Consider the following 19816-nt stretch of genomic DNA (forward strand, 5'->3'; position numbering starts at 1 on the left):
ACAAGTGAAACAGCTTGTGTTTACAACCGGTGAAACCATTTGTTGAAACCTGACAGCCCAACAAGTAAACACAAACGGTCAAATTCATGCTGGAACAGTTAAATCACTGCTCAAAACGCAAACAGAGATGATTTGGGAAAGCAAAAAAAGAAAAAGTGAAGACAAGTAAGTGAGAAAAGAAGTGACACTGTTCACCTAAAACGGAGGCTTAAGCGCACAGAGGCCGTGGGGACTCACCGGCTGAGGAGCGTCTGCAAGGCCCCGAGCAGAGGCGCCCTCAGCTCCTGCGACGCCTTCTCCCCGAGGTGAGCCAAGCAGTCCTCTACGGAGCTGTCGGGGTTTGCGGGGCTGAACACGGGCGAAGTGTGGCGGTCAAAGCCTGTGCTGGCGAAGGCTGAAGATGACAGAAGGAAAACCCAAGTTAACGAGCAGTGTCAGAAGCTGTGCTGTAAAAGCTCAGGGGGTTAAGATGCCAACCACTGGGAACTAGCTAATAGTTAGTTATAAGCCACTTAAAAATGTCAGATAATCGTTATGGGATATTAATGTTTCCTTTGAAAGGCCCTAAATTTAGAGGTTTTTTTTTTTTTTTAAGGAAAGATTTTTATGAAAAATCTTAGTTTCAAGAGAAGAAAAAGGCTAAACTGACATGGCAAAATACACAAACCAATTTTGTATATTACCGTAGACCCATTCAGTCAAAGAATGATAAATGAGAGCAACTCCCAGCTCTATCACCCCTCTCTTAAGATTTGTTTTTACCTTTACAAATGCGGCTCTTCTTAAACCACATTCTAATCAAGTTATTCCACCTTAGAGGACCTCATGACTTTCATTCCCTTTTAGAGTGAACTTCCCAACTCACAATCATGCACATGAATATATTTTAAAAGTGTACAAGCTGCCCACTCACACAGCCAGCTTCTCCTCTGCTTCCTCACTCCATTACACAGACGCAGCCCTGCTCTAACTGCAGGAGGGAGAGGCCAGATCATCCCTGGTCCAGGGTACAAATGGGATGCAGGGCACAGACCCCCAGGAAAGCAGGTGGCTTGTACCCACGCCCAAGGGCTATCAATAGCCTCCACAAAGCATTTATTGCATTAACCCAAAGCTTGCTCCTAGAGGGCTGCAAATTTCACTAGAGTTAAGTATGTATTTCTTCAAGAAAGATATACATGGCTACAAAGTTCACAGACGCTGCACGGTCTGAGCAAGCCTGAGAACGCCCACTCTGATGCCAAGTCTTGGGGAATACAGGTTCAGTGAGGAAGTGCATATAAGCCTTCGTTGCCATTTTCTTTTCTGCCTTTTGCCCATTTTGCCATGCAGTACTGTTATCAGAAATGGACAAGAATTAAAACAGAATTATAACATTAATCAGTTAAAAATGTCAGTAAAGGAAAATAAAAGAGAACATTAACATTAGGTTTCTGGATTTTTGTAAATTTCTATTCATATTTTTTCTTTACTAACAGGGAGCTGATTTATAAACATGATTTCTATTTTTTCTTGTTAAAAATTACTGGGCAGAGAATTCCTTGGCAGTCCAGTGGTTAGGACTCGGCACTTTCACTGCCATGGGCCCGGGTTTGATCCCTGGTCGGGAACTAAGATCCAGCAAGCCGTGTGGCATGGCCAAAAAAAAAAAAAGAAAACAAAGAAAACAAAAAACCAAACAAATAAAAATAAAAAAATAAAAATTACTGGGCAATACACATCTACACAAAAACTTGTACGTGAATATTCATAGCATCATTATACATAATAGCCAAAAAGTGGAAACAACCTAAATATCCATCAACTGATGAATGGATAAACAAAATGTGCTGTATCTACACAGTGGGATATTATTCCTCATACAATGGGATGAAGTACTGATCTGTGCTACCACGTGGATGACCCTTGAAAATACTATGCTAAGTGAAAGAGCCAGTCACAAAACACCACCCAGTGTATGATTCCATTTACGTGAAGACCCATAATAGGCAAATGCATGGAGACAGAAAGCAGATGGATTGGGGATGGAGACAGGGGGCTGGTGGGACTAGAAGTGGGAAGTTACTGTCAATGTATATAGTGTTTCTTTTGGCGGTGTTAAAAATGTTATCACTGCCACCACCATCTATAGCACATGAAAAATGAAAGCAGCACGCTTACATTTCTCCCTTTAGTGTTATTAATATAAAGATATCAATCACACTGAACGGAAAGTAGTACCTTAACATGACTGTTCAGTGCATTACTTAACACCAGAAAAGGTTCCATCTAATCTGTTGGGTATAGTTTAGAAACTTATAAACAGATTCCCCCAGGAAAGAAAGAGGTACTTTCTAGTTTCACCCCTATAATCCTAGACCCATGAAGCTGTGTAATGTTGTGAACACTCCACTGTAAAAAAAAAAAAAAAAAAAAGAAAGAAACCATACCAAACAGAACCCACTAATTAACCAGGAAAATAAGGATAAAGAGACCTTCAGAAATTTCTTTGTCCAGGGATTTTAGCTCTTCTTCAATTTCAGTTTTAACTTTTAATAAAACTTCTTGATCCAGAGATTGTGAAGCTATATCCTGTTGAACCCCTGAAACCAATAAGAAAGGTTACTAGTGAAAGAGGGGGAAAGAAAACATTAGAATATGGGTAGGATTTTAAGCATTAAGTCAGAAAATACAAAATCAAAACTCATTATCTTGACTAGGGGCTAGGAGATAACGTAAAGATGACGAAGCTGAGGCCTGGGTAGGTTGTCCCACAACTATGGAGGAGCTGTGACTGGAATTCAGGCCAGTCTGAGTACAGAACCGCTAATGCAGGCTGTGTCCTCCTCATCATCTGGCTGGGCTGCTAGGAAGGAAACAGCTCAGAAACAGTTTTGACATAACAGAAAAGGAAACCTACAAGACTGTCTAGATCAGTGATAATGTCTCCTGAAAATGACATTCACGGCCCCTTACCTTCACATCTTCATGTAAACTGCAGCTCAAGAGAAGGCCCATTATCATCAAAAGACTTATATCCTCCAAATTAAGAAAACCATGAATATACCAAAAGTATAGGGCACAAGCTATTCTCATGTAGTAAAAGGAAAAGTAAGGTCCTGGTCTGTAGCACAGAATGGAGAACAAAGAGGAAGACTCCAAAGGAGAAAAATAAACCAGATGCTTAACAATTTACTAATTTCTCCTGCCCCAGATATTTGGGGCAGAGTGTCATCATTTCATCTAAAACACTGAATCCAACTATGATAGCTCACTCCTCCTATTCAGAATATATCTATATTCAGAATATATTTATTTTATATATTCCTAGTATTTTTACAGTTGTTTGTATCACTGACAAGTTTTATAAACAGAGGTTTTAGGCTTTAATATGCTTTCATCCTTTGCAAACAAAAAATTCTGAATTCAAAGATGAGCTTACTAATTTAATTTAGGTCAAGAAACTTATCAGAGCATCTGTAGGTCTTTAAAATTCATTTGAAAAATAAAAGGTTAAACATTTCTATATGTCACAGATTATCTGATTAGATTTCAACTTTCAAAGTTGACAAAAATAATTTTCCTTCAGGCTACATAAAACATTTTCCTTCTGAGCTGAGACTAACTAAAATATAACTCAGACCCTCAAAAGGTTTTTTTGTGGAAAATATAAAATTCCTTAGGTATTTCTAGTTGAAATGCAACAGAAAGGATCCCCTCAATGTCATGGTTAATATATATTTTATTTAATGACATTTCATTTAACATTTCTGCCTATATATGTATCTTAGTTGAAACTACATACATAAAAATTTTAAAACATTACCTAAAACAATATGCTACTAAACAACCAGTGCGTCACTGAAGAAATCAAAACGGAAATTAAAAAATACCTGGAGACAAACGGAGATAGAAACACAAGAATCCCAAATCCATGGGATGCAGCAAAAGCAGTTCTAAGAGGGCAGCTTTTAACAATACGAGCCTACCTCAGCAAACAAGAAAAATCTCAAATAACCAACCTAACCTTACACCTAAAAGAAGTACAAAAAGAAGAACAAACGAAGCGCAAAGTTAGAAGAAAAGAAATCATAAAGATCAGAGCAGAAATAAATGAAATAGAGGCTAAACTCAGAAAAGATCAATGAAACTAAGAGCTGGTTATTTGAAAAGATAAACAAAATTGATAAACCTTTAGCCAGACTCATGAAGAAAAAAAAGAGAGGACCCAAGTAAAATAAAAAGTGAAAGAGGAGAAGGTACAATCCACACCACAGAAATACAAAGGATCATAAGAGACTACTATAAACAACCGTACACCAATAAAATGGACAACCTAGAAGAAATGGATAAATTCCTTGAAACATGCAATCTCCCAAGACTGAATCAGGAAGAAATAGAAAATATGAATAGACCCACTGCCAGTAATAAAATTGAATCAGTAATTAAAAACCTCTCCCAAAACAGAAGTCCTGGACCAGACAGCTTCACAGGTGAATTCTACCAAACATTTGGAGAGGAGTTAATATTGTACCAATCCTTCTCAAACTATTCCAAAAAATTGCAGAGGAATGAATGCTTCCAATCTGATTCCATGAGGCCAGCATCAACCTGATACCAAAACCAGACAAAGATATCACAAAAAAAGAAAATTATAAGCCAGTATCACTGATGAACACAAATGCAAAAATCTTCAACAAACTATTAGCAAACCAACTCCAACAATACACAGTACACTAAAAGGATTATACACCATGATCAAGTGGAATTTATTCCAGGGATGCAAGGATGGGTCAATATCTGCAAATCAATCAATGTCATACACCACCTTAACAAATTGAAGAATAAAAATCGTATGACCAGGGGCTTCCCTGGTGGCGCAGTGGTTGAGAATCTGCCTGCCAATGCAGGGGACACGGGTTCGAGCCCTGGTCTGGGAAGATCCCACATGCCACAGAGCAACTAGGCCCGTGAGCCACACGGGCCTGCGCGTCTGGAGCCTGTGCTCCGTAACGAGAGAGGCTGCGATAAAGAGAGGCCCAAGCACCGCGATGAAGAGTGGCCCCCGCTTGCCGCAACTGGAGAAAGTCTTTGCACAGAAACTAAGACCCAACACAGCCATAAATAAATTTAAAAAAAAAATCATATGACCATCTCAACAGATGCAGGAAAAGCTTTTGATGAAATTCAAAAGCTTTTATGATATTTATGATAAAAACTCTGAACCCATTTATGATAAAAAAAACTCTCAACAAAGTGAGTAAAGAGAGAATATACCTCAACATAATAAAGGCCATATATGACAAGCCCACAGCTAACACAAAAGACCCTGAATAGCCAAAACAATCTTTAGAAAGAAGAACAAATCTGGAGGTACCACACTCCCGATTGCAAACTATACTACAAAGCTACAGGAATCAAAACAACATGGTACTGGCACAAAAACAGACACAAAGATCAATGGAACAAAACAGAGAGCCTGGAAATAAATCTACGCTTATATGGGCAATTAATCTACAACAAGAGAGGCAATAGGGAAAAGATAGCATCTTCCATAAATGTTGGAAGGGACTTCCCTGGTGGTCCAGTGGGTAAGACTCCTTGCTCCCAATGCAGGTGGCCCGGGGTTCAATCCCTGGTCGGGGAACTAGATCCCACATGCACGCCACAACTAAGAAGTCCACATGCTGCAACTAAAATAGCCCACATGCTGCAACTAAAGATTCCACATGCTGCAACAAAGATCCCACATACTGCAACTAAGACCCAGAGCAGCCAAAATAAATAAATAAATATATTTTTAAAAAATGTTGGGATAACTGGACAGCTATATGCAAAGAATCAAACTGGAACACTTTCTCACACCATATACACACACAAAAAACTCAAAATGGAGTAAAGACTTGTAAGACTTATAAGACCTGAAACCATAAAACTTCTAGAAGAAAACATAGGCAGTACGCTCTTTGACATGGATCTTAGCAATATTTTTTTGGATATGTCTCCTCAGGCAAGGCAAACAAAAGCAAAAATAAACGGGATTACATTAAGCTAAAAAGATTTTGCACAGTGAAAAAAACTAGCCACAAAATGACAGCCTAATGAATGGGAGAAGATATTTGCAAATGATACTATCCAGAATATACAAAGAACACATACAACTAGACATTAAAAAAAAAAAAACTCAATTAAAATTGGGCACAGGACCTCAACAGACATTCCAAAGAAGATGGCCACCAGGCACATGAAAAGATGCTCAACATCACTAATCATCAGAAAAATGCAAATCAAAACCACAATGAGATTATCACCTCACACCTGTCAGAATGGCTATTACCAAAAAGACAATAAATAACAAATGTTGGCGAGGTCGTGCACTGTTGATGGAAATGTAAATGATACAGCCGATATGGAAAACAATATGGTGGTTCCTCAAAAAATTAAACATAGAACTACCATACAATCCAGGAATTCCACTTCCGGGTATTATTCTGAAGAAAATAATTCAAAAAGATATATATATATACACACACACACACATACATACACACACAGGCACCCATGTTCATGCAGAACTATTTACAATAGCTAAGATACGGAAACAGCCTAAGTGTCCGTCAACGGACAAATGGATAAAGAAGATTTGGTATGTATGTATGTATGTATGTGTGTGTGTGTGTGTGTGTGTGTGTGTGTGTGTGTTGGGTTGGCCAAAAAGTTCGTTCGGGTTTTTCTGTAAGATGTAACAGAAAAGCCTGAATGAACTTTTTGGCCAATCCAGTACAATGGAATACTGCTCAGCCATAAAAAAAAAGAATGAAATCTTGCCATTTGTGAAAACATGGATGGACCTGGAGGGTATTATGCTAAGTGAAATAAGTCAGACAGAGAAAGACAAATACCATATGATCTCACTTATACGTGGAATCTAAAAAAACAAAACAAATGAGCCAACCTAAGAAAACAGAAACAGACTCACAGAGAACAAACAGGTGGTTGCCAGGGGGAGAGGGGTGAGGGAGAAGAAGAAAAAAAACAGTAACTATGTGAGGTAATGAATGCTAATTAGCTTGCTTGTGGTAACCATTTCACAGTATATTTATATGAAACCATCACGTAGTACACCTTAAATATATGCAATTTTTCTTAATTATACCTAATAAAGTTGATAAGTTTTCTAATTACATAAAACAGACACAGGGACTTCCCTGGTGGCACAGTGGTTAAGAATCCACCTGCCAATGCAGGGCACACAGGTTTGAGCTCTGGTCCGGGAAGTTCCCACACGCCGCGGAGCCACTAAGCCCGTGCGCCACAACTACTGAGCCCACGTGCCACAACTACTAAAGCCTGTGTGCCTAGAGTCTGTGCTCCGCAACAAGAGAAGCCACCGTAATGATAAGCCCATGCACCGCAACGAAGAGTAGCCCCCGTTCGCTGCAACTAGAGAAAGCCCACACGAAGTAACAAAGACCCAACGCAGCCAAAAATAAAAAAAAAAAAAAGAATCTGCCTTCCAATGCAGGGGACAAGGGTTTGATCCCTGGTCAGGGAACTAAGATCCCACATGCCACCGGGCAACTAAGCCCAAGTGCCACAATTAGAGAGAAGCCCATGCGCTGCAAAGAAAGATCCCACATGCTGCAACTAAGACCTGACGCAGTCAAAAATAAAAAAAAGAAATCTTACGCAAAATTTGAAGACAAAATGTATCCTATAAATAAGGTAATCTTTGTAAATTCTCATAAAGCATAAAAATCTATCTTTACATATAGGCTTTGTTTTTCCAACTTTTTTTTTTACTGTGGTAAAATACATCTAACAAAATTTACCATCTTAACCATTTTTAAGTGTACAGTTCAGTAGTATTAAATACATTCATAATGTTGTGCTACCATCCATCTCCAGAACTCTTTTCATTTTGTAAAACTGAAGCTCTAGACCCGCTACACAGTAACTCTCCATTACCTCTTCTCTTCAGCCCTTGGCAAACACCATTCTACTTCTCTCTCAATTCTGACTACTCTAAGCACTTTATACAAGTGGAATCATACAACATTTGTCTTTCAGGAACTGGCTTATTTCACTTCCAGACTTGTAAGAAATCTCAAGTACTGCTTATAATTAGAACAGGTTTTCCTTTTAAAAGTAATCTGTAGCTTAGACGGCTCTACAACATCACTGATTAATATAATTATACTAGGTAAAGTGACTTCCAGAATATACGTAACATTATTAAAACAAGGCAAACACAGACTGGGGAATATTTGGGGTCAACAGACTGGGGAATTATTTGGGGTCAATCTTATTTCTTTCACTGAAATTCTCTCTCTCCCTCTGGCTTCCTGGAAGGCGTCTCAGTAAAGGGGAAGGTAAGCTTTGGGGCCAAGCATTCCAGCTCATTACACGTGACTTTAGGCAACAAAAATAATCTTCTTGAACCTCTCCTCTTACGTAAACAGGAGAATAATACCTATCACAAAGAGAAGCTGTCAAGGGCAGTGAGATAAATTAGTTAAACTCCACCACATCAAAAATGCTCAAAAGATAGTGGCTCCCACCCACCAATCCTTTTGACTCTCTAAAATGGGTTGTTACCATTGCACAGTGATCTTACCCCCAAACCTTGTCCCTGTGAATAGAATCAGCTTATCATAGATTCCTAATCAGTGATGCTCATACAGAATCTGTTTTCAGTACTCTAAGTCTGGACCAGCAGAAACAACCTTCTGACAGTTTAGATAATGCCAAGTGACAGAAAGTGTCTCTTGTAACACCAACAGTTACTCTCACTCTTCAATTGCTGCAAGAGAGAATGGCTTAATATCAATTGATCTAAAACTAAAATACAGGAACTTCCCTGGTGGTCCAGTGGTTAACAATCGTCTTGCAATGCAGGGGACACCGGTTCGATCCCTGGTGGGGGAAGTAAGATCCCACATGCCGCAAGTACTGAGTCCACGTGCCACAACTAGAGAGAAGCCCGCGCACACAACAAAGAGCCTGCATGCTGCAACTAAGACCCGATGCAACCAATAAATAAATATTAAAAAAATAAAACTAAAATATATTTTTTCCTGAACACATGTCCAACAGAGTTTCATTAATTTATATTAAAAAAATACAGAATGAAAGTTAATTTTTTAAATATAAGGGTACATTTCACAATAAATTCATCTGGGAAGTTTTACCAGGAAGCTACAGTCCCCCCTGGTTTTCCAAATTTCCAGCAGATGTGACTGCCTCGAAGAGACTTGCCTTCAAACTTTTTCCAGGCTCAAATAATCTCTGCCGTGGTCAACAATGGAAGAATTTTGATCGGTCACTGCCATGAGCTACAGCGAACACAGTGCTTTTAGTACAAACCCTTCTCTTACCTAGCTGACCCTCCTTCACATGCACTCCCACAGCAGAAGCAGGGTGAGCGCCATGCTGAAGAGCTTGCGTGAGCCTTTTAAGTGCTGCAAAAACATCTCAGACTCAACATCGGCCAGCTTGCTTCTGACCCGTCCTTAATCAGAAATATAGAGCTCCTGAATATTTCAGACTCTTTCCAGGGAATACAACCTGTTGGAGGAAACTTTTTATAAGGCTTCCTGACATGAGAAGTAGTCCCTCCATTCCCTGCATTCTAGATTTTATCCTCAAATTAAGCTGGATCATCAGAAAAATCCCCAGATAATATTACCTATTTGTTATAACTGAGCTGCACTTTGGTGCCATTTCCTTAGCTTTTATCCACAATTACATTAACAAAGTGTCTTGAAATGTAATACTGTATTTGATATTGACATTTTCTACTGCATTTCTTTGTGCTCTATGTAATAAAGCTCTAAGTGAAAAAACAATTCTCTTAAAAGAATAACATTCCACTTTAAGGAAAACAGTATAGCTTCTGGTCATGGGAAAAAAATCCTGGGGACTAAATGCAGTAGTCCCCTTTGTGGTTTCAGTTACCCGCAATCAGCCACGGTTGGAAAATACTGAATAGTAAATTCTAGAAATAAAATTCATTACTTTTATATTACACACCATTCTGATTAGTGTCGTGAAACCTGGTGGGGTCCTGCTCCATCCCGCCTGAGACCTGAAACACACCCAGCATATCCAGACTGTATACACTACCCGCCCATTATTATAGGGCAACACCAGTACACACAGGGTTTGGTACTAACCGGCACCGTTTCAGGCATCCCCTGAGAATCTTGGACCATATTCCCCATGGATAAGGAGGGCCTACCGTATACCTTCACTCATTTTTGGCTTTGCCTCAGAAGCAAATTCACTGCTCTCACTATGGAAATGTAGAGTCTTCCTATTCTGACTTGATTGGAATTTATTTATTTATTCCCATTATGTATTAATTATAAGAGACATTAAATGATATATGATAAGAAATTTTTAAAAATTAATTCCTCTTCCCACCCAGTATGAACTCACTGCCAATTTCTTCACTAACAAAAAAAGACATTTTTACCTAACCTGGACTGCTCTTCCTTTTCCTGATTATTTAATTCTGTCCACCCTGCAAGGACCAATTTTTAAAAATTAATTAATTAATTAATTAACATATTTATTTATGGCTGCAGTTGGGTCTTTGTCACTGCGCAGGGGCTTTCTCTAGTTGCGGCAAGTGGGGGCTTCTCTTTGTTGCGGAGCACGGGCTCTAGGCGTGCGGGCTCGGTAGTTGTGGCTCGCAGGCTCTAGAGCGCAGGCTCAGTAGTTGTGGCGCATGGGATTAGTTGCTCTGTGGCACGTGGGATCTTCCCGGACCAGGGCTCAAACCCATTTCCCCTGCATTGGCAGGCGGATTCCCAACCACTGCATCACCAGGGAAGTCCCAATTTTTTTTTGGCCTTGCCGGGCGGCTTGCAGGATCTTAGTTCCCTGCCCAGGGATTGAACCCGGGCCCTCAGCAGTGAAAGTGCCGAGTCCTAACCACTGGACTGACAGAGAATTCCCTGCAAGGACCAATTTAAGTCTCTCTACTTTTCCACAGTAACTTCACTGACTACTTACGTATCACTGATGTTTGAACATGTATATCACTTAATCTGTGCCACATACTTTAACACTTAAATATATACTGTCTTATATCATTCAATGATATTATAGTTTATCATCATTAATCTGACCTGATTACAAACTACAAACTATTTGAGGTAGTCTCTTTGTCCTAGACTTGGGTCAAGTAAGGACTAAAAAAGTACACGAATACTTGACAGCAATAGCTATCACTGTCACTGCGATGAAGACTCAAAGTATTACAATGTATGACACGACAACTCTACTGGGAAGAAAGGACACTTAAAAAAAAGACAATAAAATAAAAGTTATAAATAGATTCAGAGGAATTAAAAAAAGTTATCAGTATATTTTGAGGCTACCTCAAATGACAAAAGTTAAAAGAAATAAAGAAAATGAGTAGTCATTTTATGTAAGAGAGTAAGAATACAGAACAACTACCTACACAGGACAGTGACGAGAACATTTATTTATGGTGATGGATTGTGATAGAGAACACTGAGGAGGAGGAATGGAAAGAATAAGACCTCAACCACCATCTCCAAGGTTATGAGAGTTTTCAGAAATGACTTGCCTAGGCTCAAATAAATTATACAGAAATAAGATTAGAAAGTAGATATTCTGATAAGTAAAATTATTACTGAATTCAAAAACACACGATTACAATTTTTGAAGTACAATGAATGAAAAATAAGGAATATTTGAATGTTTTATCTGCCATCTGCCCCTTTCAGGAAAATCTGCACACCTAAGACACATACACACCCTCACACCCATCACAGCACCACCAACACCACCACCAGGCCGCAAAGTAAATGACAGGAATGTCTTGGTTACCGTATGCCTCATCCTGCCCGATTAAAGAAAAGCAGCTGATTAAAGGCGTACCTATTCTCATGAGACTAATGTGATGCTAATTACACACGACAAGTTGTCGTACTTGATAATAAGCCATGTGGAAAACCTAAACCAGAAAAAGTCTACTGCTGTCAGGATACAAAAGGCTATTTCTTTAATAACCAATGACACAGACAGATTCACTGCTTTTTCACTCAACCAACCCCCACCCCACCCTGATTTTCAAAAGCACAGAGCTACGCAGTAGCACCAATGCAGCATAAATCCTGCACTATAAACCCAGAAAAATATCTCAAAGATAAACAGACTTTAGTACACTAAATCCAACCCACCTCCGTGTCAAAGGAAGGGTCAGGTGAGTCAGCAATCATCATACTCCAGCCCTGAAATGCACTCAAAATGAATATCAGACCAACAAGCTTAGAACAGCTGTATGTATGGCCTAGACCTTCCAGAGCAAATGCTTTCTAAATCTATGGTTCCCCAAACTGGGGCACATTAAAATTACTGAGAGAATATTAAATAATAATGAAGTAATAATTAAAGCTACAGATTCCCAGGACCCAGTGTGGCGCATCTGGTTCAGTAGGTCTGGGGCAGGGCTCCATGATCTTTGTTTTAATAAGTGCTCAGGCAATTAAACTTGACAAATACTGCTCTTGACAACCCAAATAATTATAACCAAATAATTATAATCAAATCAGATTATAATCAAACATCTACTGAATAGTACAGACAACATAGTTCAATTATTCATTCAATAGCAAAAACAAATACTCCAAATGATACCATACTGGACCAGTAAGTAAGAAACCAGATTTTTAAGAAACAAATTCTGGACTTCCCCGGTGGTGCAGTGGTTGGGAGTCTGCCTGCCAATGCAGGGGACACGGGTTTGAGCCCTGGTCTGGAAAGATCCCACATACCATGGAGCAACTAAGCCCGCACGCCACAACTACTGAGCCCACATGCTGCAACTACTGAAGTCCGTGTGCCCAGAGCCCATGCTCCACAACAAGAGAAGCCACTGCAGTGAGAAACCTGTGCACCGCAACGAAGAGTAGCCCCTGCTCGCCACAACTAGAGAAAGCTCACGCACAGCAACGAAGTCCCAACACAGCTAAAAAAGAAAAAAAAAAAAAAGAAACAACGAAATTCCAAAATAGTCAATCACAACAGTAGTTTTCAGGCTCCAGTGTTACCACATCCCCAGCTATCCTGCAGATTAGGGGAGAGGTTTGAGGAAGGACGGATTTTAAAGAGAAGAATGCAAAGAAAATCCAACGAGCACCCACTCAAACTCTGGGTTCATAGCAGTCAGGGTCAAACATCTCCTGTTCCTGATAGAAAGAATGTAAAAAAATTAAACAGTACACATCTCTGGAAATAATGAATTGTGAAACACTACTGGGATCGGGTTATGAGAATCTGCCTTGAAAAATTGATTTGAGATGGTGATACTCCCCAAAGTGATGTACAGATTCAATGTAATCCCTATCAAAACTCCAACTGCAGGGCTTCCCTGGTGGCGCAGTGGTTAAGAATCCGCCTGCCAATGCAGGGGACAGAGGTTCGAGCCCTGGTCCGGGAATATCCCACATGCCGCAGAGCAACTAATCCCATGTGCCACAACTACTGAGCCTGAGCTCTAGAGCCCACGTGCCACAACTACTGAAGCCCATGCACCCTAGAGCCCGTGCTCCACAACAAGAGAAGCCACCACAATGAGAAGCCCGCACGCAACGAAAGTAGCCCCCACTCACTGCAACTACAGAAAGCCACGCACAGCAATGAAGAATCAACGCAGCCAAAAATAAATGAAGAAAATAAATTTATTAAAAAAAAAAAGATGTTCAACATCATTAGCTACTAGGGAAATGCAAATTAAAACCACAATGAGGTACCACTGCACACCACCAGTATAGTTATAATAAAAAACATGGACAATAGTAAGTTTGGCAAAGATGAAGAGAAACTGGAACCCTCATACACTGCTGGTGGGAATGGTACAGCCACTTTAGAAGACAGCTTGGTAGTTTCTTACAAAGCTAAACATACTCTAACCATACAGTCTAGCAATCATGCTCCTTGATATTACCCAAATGAGCTGAAAACTTATATCTACATAAAAACCTGCACATGAATGTTTATAACAGCTTTATATATAATTGCCAAAACTTGAAAGTAACCAAGATGTTCTTCGATAGGAGAATGGATAAAAAAACTATGGTACATCCATACAATGATACATTATTCAGCAATAAAAAGAAATGAGCTACCACAGTGAGATACCACTTCACACCCATTAGGATGATTGTTACAAAAAAAGCAGGAAACAACAAGCATTGGTGAGGGTGTGGAGTAACTGGAACCCCCATGCATTGCTGATTGGAATGTAAAATGATGCAGCTACTGTGGGAAAAAAAGGATGGCACGTCCTCAAAAAAATTAAACATAGAATGACCCACCAATTCTACACCTGGGTATATGCCCAAAAGAATTGAAAGCAGAGACTCAAACAGATTATTTGTACACAAATGTTTATAACAGCATTGTTCACAATAGTCGACAGGTAGAAATAATCCAATATCCATCAGTAGACGAACAGATAAACAAAATGTGCTTATGCATACAATGTAATATGATTCAGCATTAAAAAGGAGTAAAATTCTGAAACAGGCTACAACATGGATGAACCTTAAAGACATTATACTAAGCAAAATAAGCCAGACGCAAAAGAACAAATATTGTGCGATTCCACTCAAATGAGATTCATAGAGACAGAAAGTAGAATAGTGCTTGCCTAGGGAGGGAGAGGAGGGGAGAACAGGGGGTTAGTGCTTAACGGCTGAACGAATAACAAGCCAGCATCACGACATGTATTTGACAGTCACATTACTAATTAACAGACATGAACTTACTCTCTTTCCTAACCTAAGAAATGTCTTACTAAATCCCTATTAATGACTACAACACCAAGGTGCTCTATATTAAAAGATGCAAAGGTGAACAGAACAAGTTATTATCTGGCATCATATATGTAAAGTCAGCAGGACTTCTACTAGTGAGAATATATAATCTTGAACATATTCAACAAACTAACACAGTCTGGAAGAGCTGACAACTTCTGGAAAAGTTCAGAGTTAACTATTTATGGAAAAGTATGTACCCAGCACATGACTCACTTAGGAAAAAATGAAAGACATTTAACGTGACAGAAGTCTTGAGTCATGAATAGGGTCACCTCCTTTAGCCTCTTCTTTTCACACCTATTGCTTCATGAATTTGAAACCAAACCCTAACCACATTGCACCAATGCATGCTACAGCAGGCCCTATTTATAACAGCATGGCATAGAAGGGAGTTCTACATCACATTTTAGATAACAAATCGGACAGCAAAGCAGCAAAGACAGCAAGTAGGACCTAATTTTTCCTTCTAAGAAGTTAGCATACACATTTGTATTTATGTATTGACATAATACTCTGTATTTAGGCTTAAGGAAACAATACAAGGGTAACAACCAAATTTCAAAAACAAAACAAAAACGTCAAAGCAGGTAAACTCCTCAGATCCTACAATGTTCAGGTAGAAAAAAATTCTATGCTCAAGCAAGGGGGAAAAAGTTGATCAACACAGGCTTATGTAATTGCTTAAGGTCCTTACAAACTTAATAATCACAGGGGTTGAAAAGGCCTGGTTTTCTGTGAGCATGAAGTCTGTTACAGTTAAGAAATATCATAAATAAGTGGAATTTGGGTAGATGGGAAAGTACTTTATGTATTAGGGTGACCAACTCACCCAGTTTGCCCAGGATTTTCCAGTTTTACCCACTCCCGGGCAAACTGGACAGTTGGTCACCCTAATGTGTAAATATGGGAGATATGTTAATTAGGACAGGGTAGTCTATGCTGCAGTGATAAATAAAGCCAGCAATTTCAGCAACTTAACCCAAAGGTCCATCTCTCCCTTGTGCTCCATATCTAACCCGGGAAATTGGAGGTAAGGAAACTGTCATACAGTCACTCAGCAACCCTGCCTGATGGTGGTCCTGCCCTACTACAACTATGCCCTTAGGAACATACATCCCCCTTAAATCCACAAGGCAAGGGAAAAAGAATGGGGAGGAGGCATACTGGCTCTTAAATGCCACAGCCTACAAGTGCCACAAACCCCACGCACTCACATTTCACTGGCTAGGACTAGTCGTATGGCCCTGCCTAAATGCAGTTTCCCAGGGGCCCGGGAAGGAGACAAGAACAGACAGGGGAGGCAGCAGGAACCACTACCAGAGAAGCCTACTATTCTAGAGCAGCTCAGCTCAAGGGGAAAAATACAGATAGGAATAAGCATAGCTCGTTTACAGTCCAAAGCAACGACAGACATGAGACACAACAGGTAATAGGATCAGGAAAACCAGCGAAAGTCTCTTTTGTAGAACAGCCTGAGGGAAAAGGGAGGAACTGTGGGCTCTCCATGTAAGAGGCAATGTGAGGAAGCTCAATCTGCTTGTAGCATGCAAAATACACGATGGAGAAAACATGAAATGAAGGAGAAACATCAGGAGACATTTGCAGTACTTTGAGGCAGGACCTGAAGGATAATTGGAGAATCATCACAAAATTGGAACAGTTGATAACAGTTGACAAAGAGGGAAGGAAGCAGAGATAAAAGTTAAAGGATGACCCCTGTGTTTCAAGCCTGGATAGCAGGTGGTACCCTTAACAAATCACTGTAAGAACAGGGGCTAGCTTAGAGACGAAGATAAAAAACTGAGTTCTAGACCTGTGTGTCTAATAATATTACAGTCACTAGCCACATGCAGCTTTTTAAGTTTAAACAAAAATTAAATAAAATTAAAAATTCAGTTCCTCAGTTGCACTAGTCATATTTCAAGCATTCACATGTGACTTGTGACTGTAATACTGAAAAGAGCAGATACAGAACATTTTCATCACTGCATAAAGTTCTATTAAATAGTGTTTTTCTAGACCTATCAGGCTATAACTAGTAGGGGAAGGTTTTAGAAATGTAAATGAAGCTAGAACTGGTAAGAAAATCTGCAGGTTAACAGATTACCTTTTACCAGCAAATACTGGTGAACATCCTAAATATCCTACAGTAGGAGACTGTAGGTACCTATTTATTGATGTGGACAGATGTTCAAGTATATTGTTAATTTTTTAAATGTTACAAAATGGCATGTACATGATCTCATTTTTGTAAATCATAAACTCAAGTTTATATGTATCTATAAAAATGGGAAAATGTTAATATTTCATAATTTCAGTTACTGGATTATAGGATTTTTTTTCACTTTTTTACTTTTCTAAATACTTTCAAATACATATATATAACTTACATAATTAAAAAGAATTATTTTAGTAAAAAAAGAAATATGATTAAAGGAAATGGATTTGGGCTTAATATAAAAAAAGAACAGGGACTTCCCTGGTGGTGCAGTGGTTAAGAATCCGCCTGCCGGGGCTTCCCTGGTGGCGCAGTGGTTGAGAGTCCGCCTGCTGGTGCGGGGGACGCGGGTTCGAGCCCTGGTCTGGGAGGATCCCACATGCCGCGGAGCAACTGGGCCCGTGAGCCACAACTACTGAGCCTGCGCGTCTGGAGCCTGTGCTCCGCAGCGGGAGAGGCCACGATAGTGAGAGGCCCGCGCACCGCGATGAAGAGTGGCCCCCGCTTGCCGCGGCTGGAGAGAGCCCTCGCACAGAGGCGAAGACCCAACACAGCCAAAAATAAATAAATAAAAATAAATTTAAAAAAAAAAAAAAAAAAAAAAAAAAAAAAAAAAAAAGAATCCGCCTGCCAATGCAGGGGACACGGGTTCGATCCCTGGTCCAGGAAGATCCCACATGCCACGGAGCAATTAAGCCCGTGTGCCACAACTACTGAGCCCACATGCCACAACTACTGACTCCTGCGTACCTAGAGCCCACGCTCCGCGACAAGAGAAGCCACCGCAATGAGACGCCCGTGCACCACAACCAAGAGTAGCCCCCGCTCGCCGCAACCAGAGAAAGCCTGTGCGCAGCAACGAAGAACCAACGCAGCCAGAAATAAAAAAACAAAAACACAGCATTTAGTTTTGTGCATAAATAGACTGAGCTCCTCAATAATAATGAGAAAAACAATGTTCATTCTGCACTGTCATTGGGGGTTAGTAAATTAGGGCCCATCAGCCAAACCTGCCCCCTGCATATTTTTACACAGCCCACAAGCTAAAAATGGTTTTTACGTCTTTACATGCCTGAAAAAAAGGCAAGATTAGTACTTCGTGACATATAAAACTCACAGGAAATTCCTTGCCTGTAAATAAAGCGTAACTGAGCCACGCTCACCCAGCCGTGCGTTCCCCACGCTGCTCCAGTGACAGTGGAGACGAGCCGCCCACAGAGCCCGCGCGGCAGGACACGGCAGGGACACGAGGGCACTGCCGCACCCCCATCCTCACTGCACCTGTGCACGAGCACATGCCAACACAAGAACAGAGCTGGACTCGGGACGTCGCGCTCCTCAGACACAGGGGAGCACAGACCGTCCTGTCACCGCACGAGGCGGCACGGTCCCGGGTGGCCTGGCTGTGCGGAAGGAGCACGACGCGCGCCACTGTCGCCAGGCTGAAAGCGCTCGTCACCGGACCCCCAACTCACAGGGCAGAGTCCATCAGAAAAGCCGGAACATTTTCAACGGAACATCTCATCACGAATTTCCTCGTGAAATAAGCAATGAAAACGAGGCCACAACCGAAGTTCCGAAGGGGCTCCACTGTTAGCCAAGCAAGGAAATTGTGTTCGACTGCAGCAGCTGAAGAAATGTGCCCAGAAAAAACAAAAGTTGAATACTATTAGTCTTCTGAAGAGAACAGCTGCTCCGTGAGTGGAGGACACTGAGAACAACATCAACAATTAACTGAAATACAAGGCAACGACTCTCAGGGGCCTTCCTCGGCCCCGACACACGCCTGACACTCAGCGGTTACCCTTTCTAGGGGCAGCGCCGCGCCGGAACCGACTCAAGAGCCGCCACAGCCTGCAGAGAGCAACCACACACAGGGACGCCTGCAAAGAAACCGTGGCAACGCGGATTCACCACACCCCGAAGCGGAATCCGCCAAGCTGCGTAACTGAGAGTGGCAAAACTGTGAGGAGCAGAAAAAGACGAATTCACAAGCACTGAAGACGTAAGGTATTTACACCCTATGCTCGCTCACTGTATTCCTCAGTAGTACTCTGGAAAATACTTAAATCTATCCTGTATAATGAACCAGGAGTTTCAACAGTGAACTTCACTCGTCATGGACTTAATCATTAGCTTCCTGAATTTTTGTCAGAAGTCTAAGCTGGATACCCTGACATACCCTATCACATAGCAGTTCAATGTCTAAAGAGTGGTAGCATTTCATTGCAATTTTTTGAGCTCAAAAGTGACACCAAAGTTTTTCTGAGGAAGAAGAACCGCCCTCAACCACTATTATCAAATGATGAATAGCTTTGGAAACTAGCTTTCACTGCAGACTTGAAAATGTTTCTTAATGAACTAAAGCTAAAATCACAAGGCCTGCTGTTTGCCAACCCTGCCTTGGACAATGTCCCTAAGAGTCAATGGCACCCCCTTGGACTGAGAAGGCCGTCCTACCCGGGACACACTGACTCCTGGGTCCACTGTTCCCTGGTGTGGGCGTTCATGTCACACAGGTAACAACCCGGAACCTATCCTTATCTTTAGCTACCACAGCCCGCGAGACGGCAGCCCTAGGAGGTCAGCAGGTTAGTCTAAATGCCCTTGTGTGGAGTACAAGAGACTGGTCTTGGCCTACATCCTGGATGAACAGGGAGGAGTACGTGTGGCTACCAATACCTCCTGCTGAGTTGGATTATTACTACTGGTTACGTGGAACAAGCCACACAAGCTAAGGAAGAAAAACAAGTGATTATCTGAA

General features: G+C 40.8%; 1 protein-coding gene across 5 annotated transcripts in view; it reads right to left on the reverse strand.

The window, feature by feature from the left end:
- Positions 1 to 19816, reverse strand: part of BCL2L13 (BCL2 like 13) — a 68272-nt gene that overhangs the window by 27266 nt on the left and 21190 nt on the right. For 3 of the 5 annotated variants that reach the window (XM_059934996.1, XM_059935001.1, XM_059935000.1), the window contains exons 3-4: positions 2475 to 2582; positions 238 to 394 (exon numbers count right to left, since the gene is read on the reverse strand). In XM_059934996.1, coding sequence (XP_059790979.1) covers positions 238 to 394; positions 2475 to 2582 — 265 coding nt within the window. Of the gene's footprint in view, positions 1 to 237; positions 395 to 2474; positions 2583 to 19816 lie in introns of those variants that run through there. The other 2 variants (XM_059934997.1, XM_059934998.1) reach the window with 2 other exon arrangements.

This window comes from Balaenoptera ricei, chromosome 10 (genome assembly GCF_028023285.1).
Source record: "Balaenoptera ricei isolate mBalRic1 chromosome 10, mBalRic1.hap2, whole genome shotgun sequence".
Lineage (NCBI taxonomy): Eukaryota > Metazoa > Chordata > Mammalia > Artiodactyla > Balaenopteridae > Balaenoptera > Balaenoptera ricei.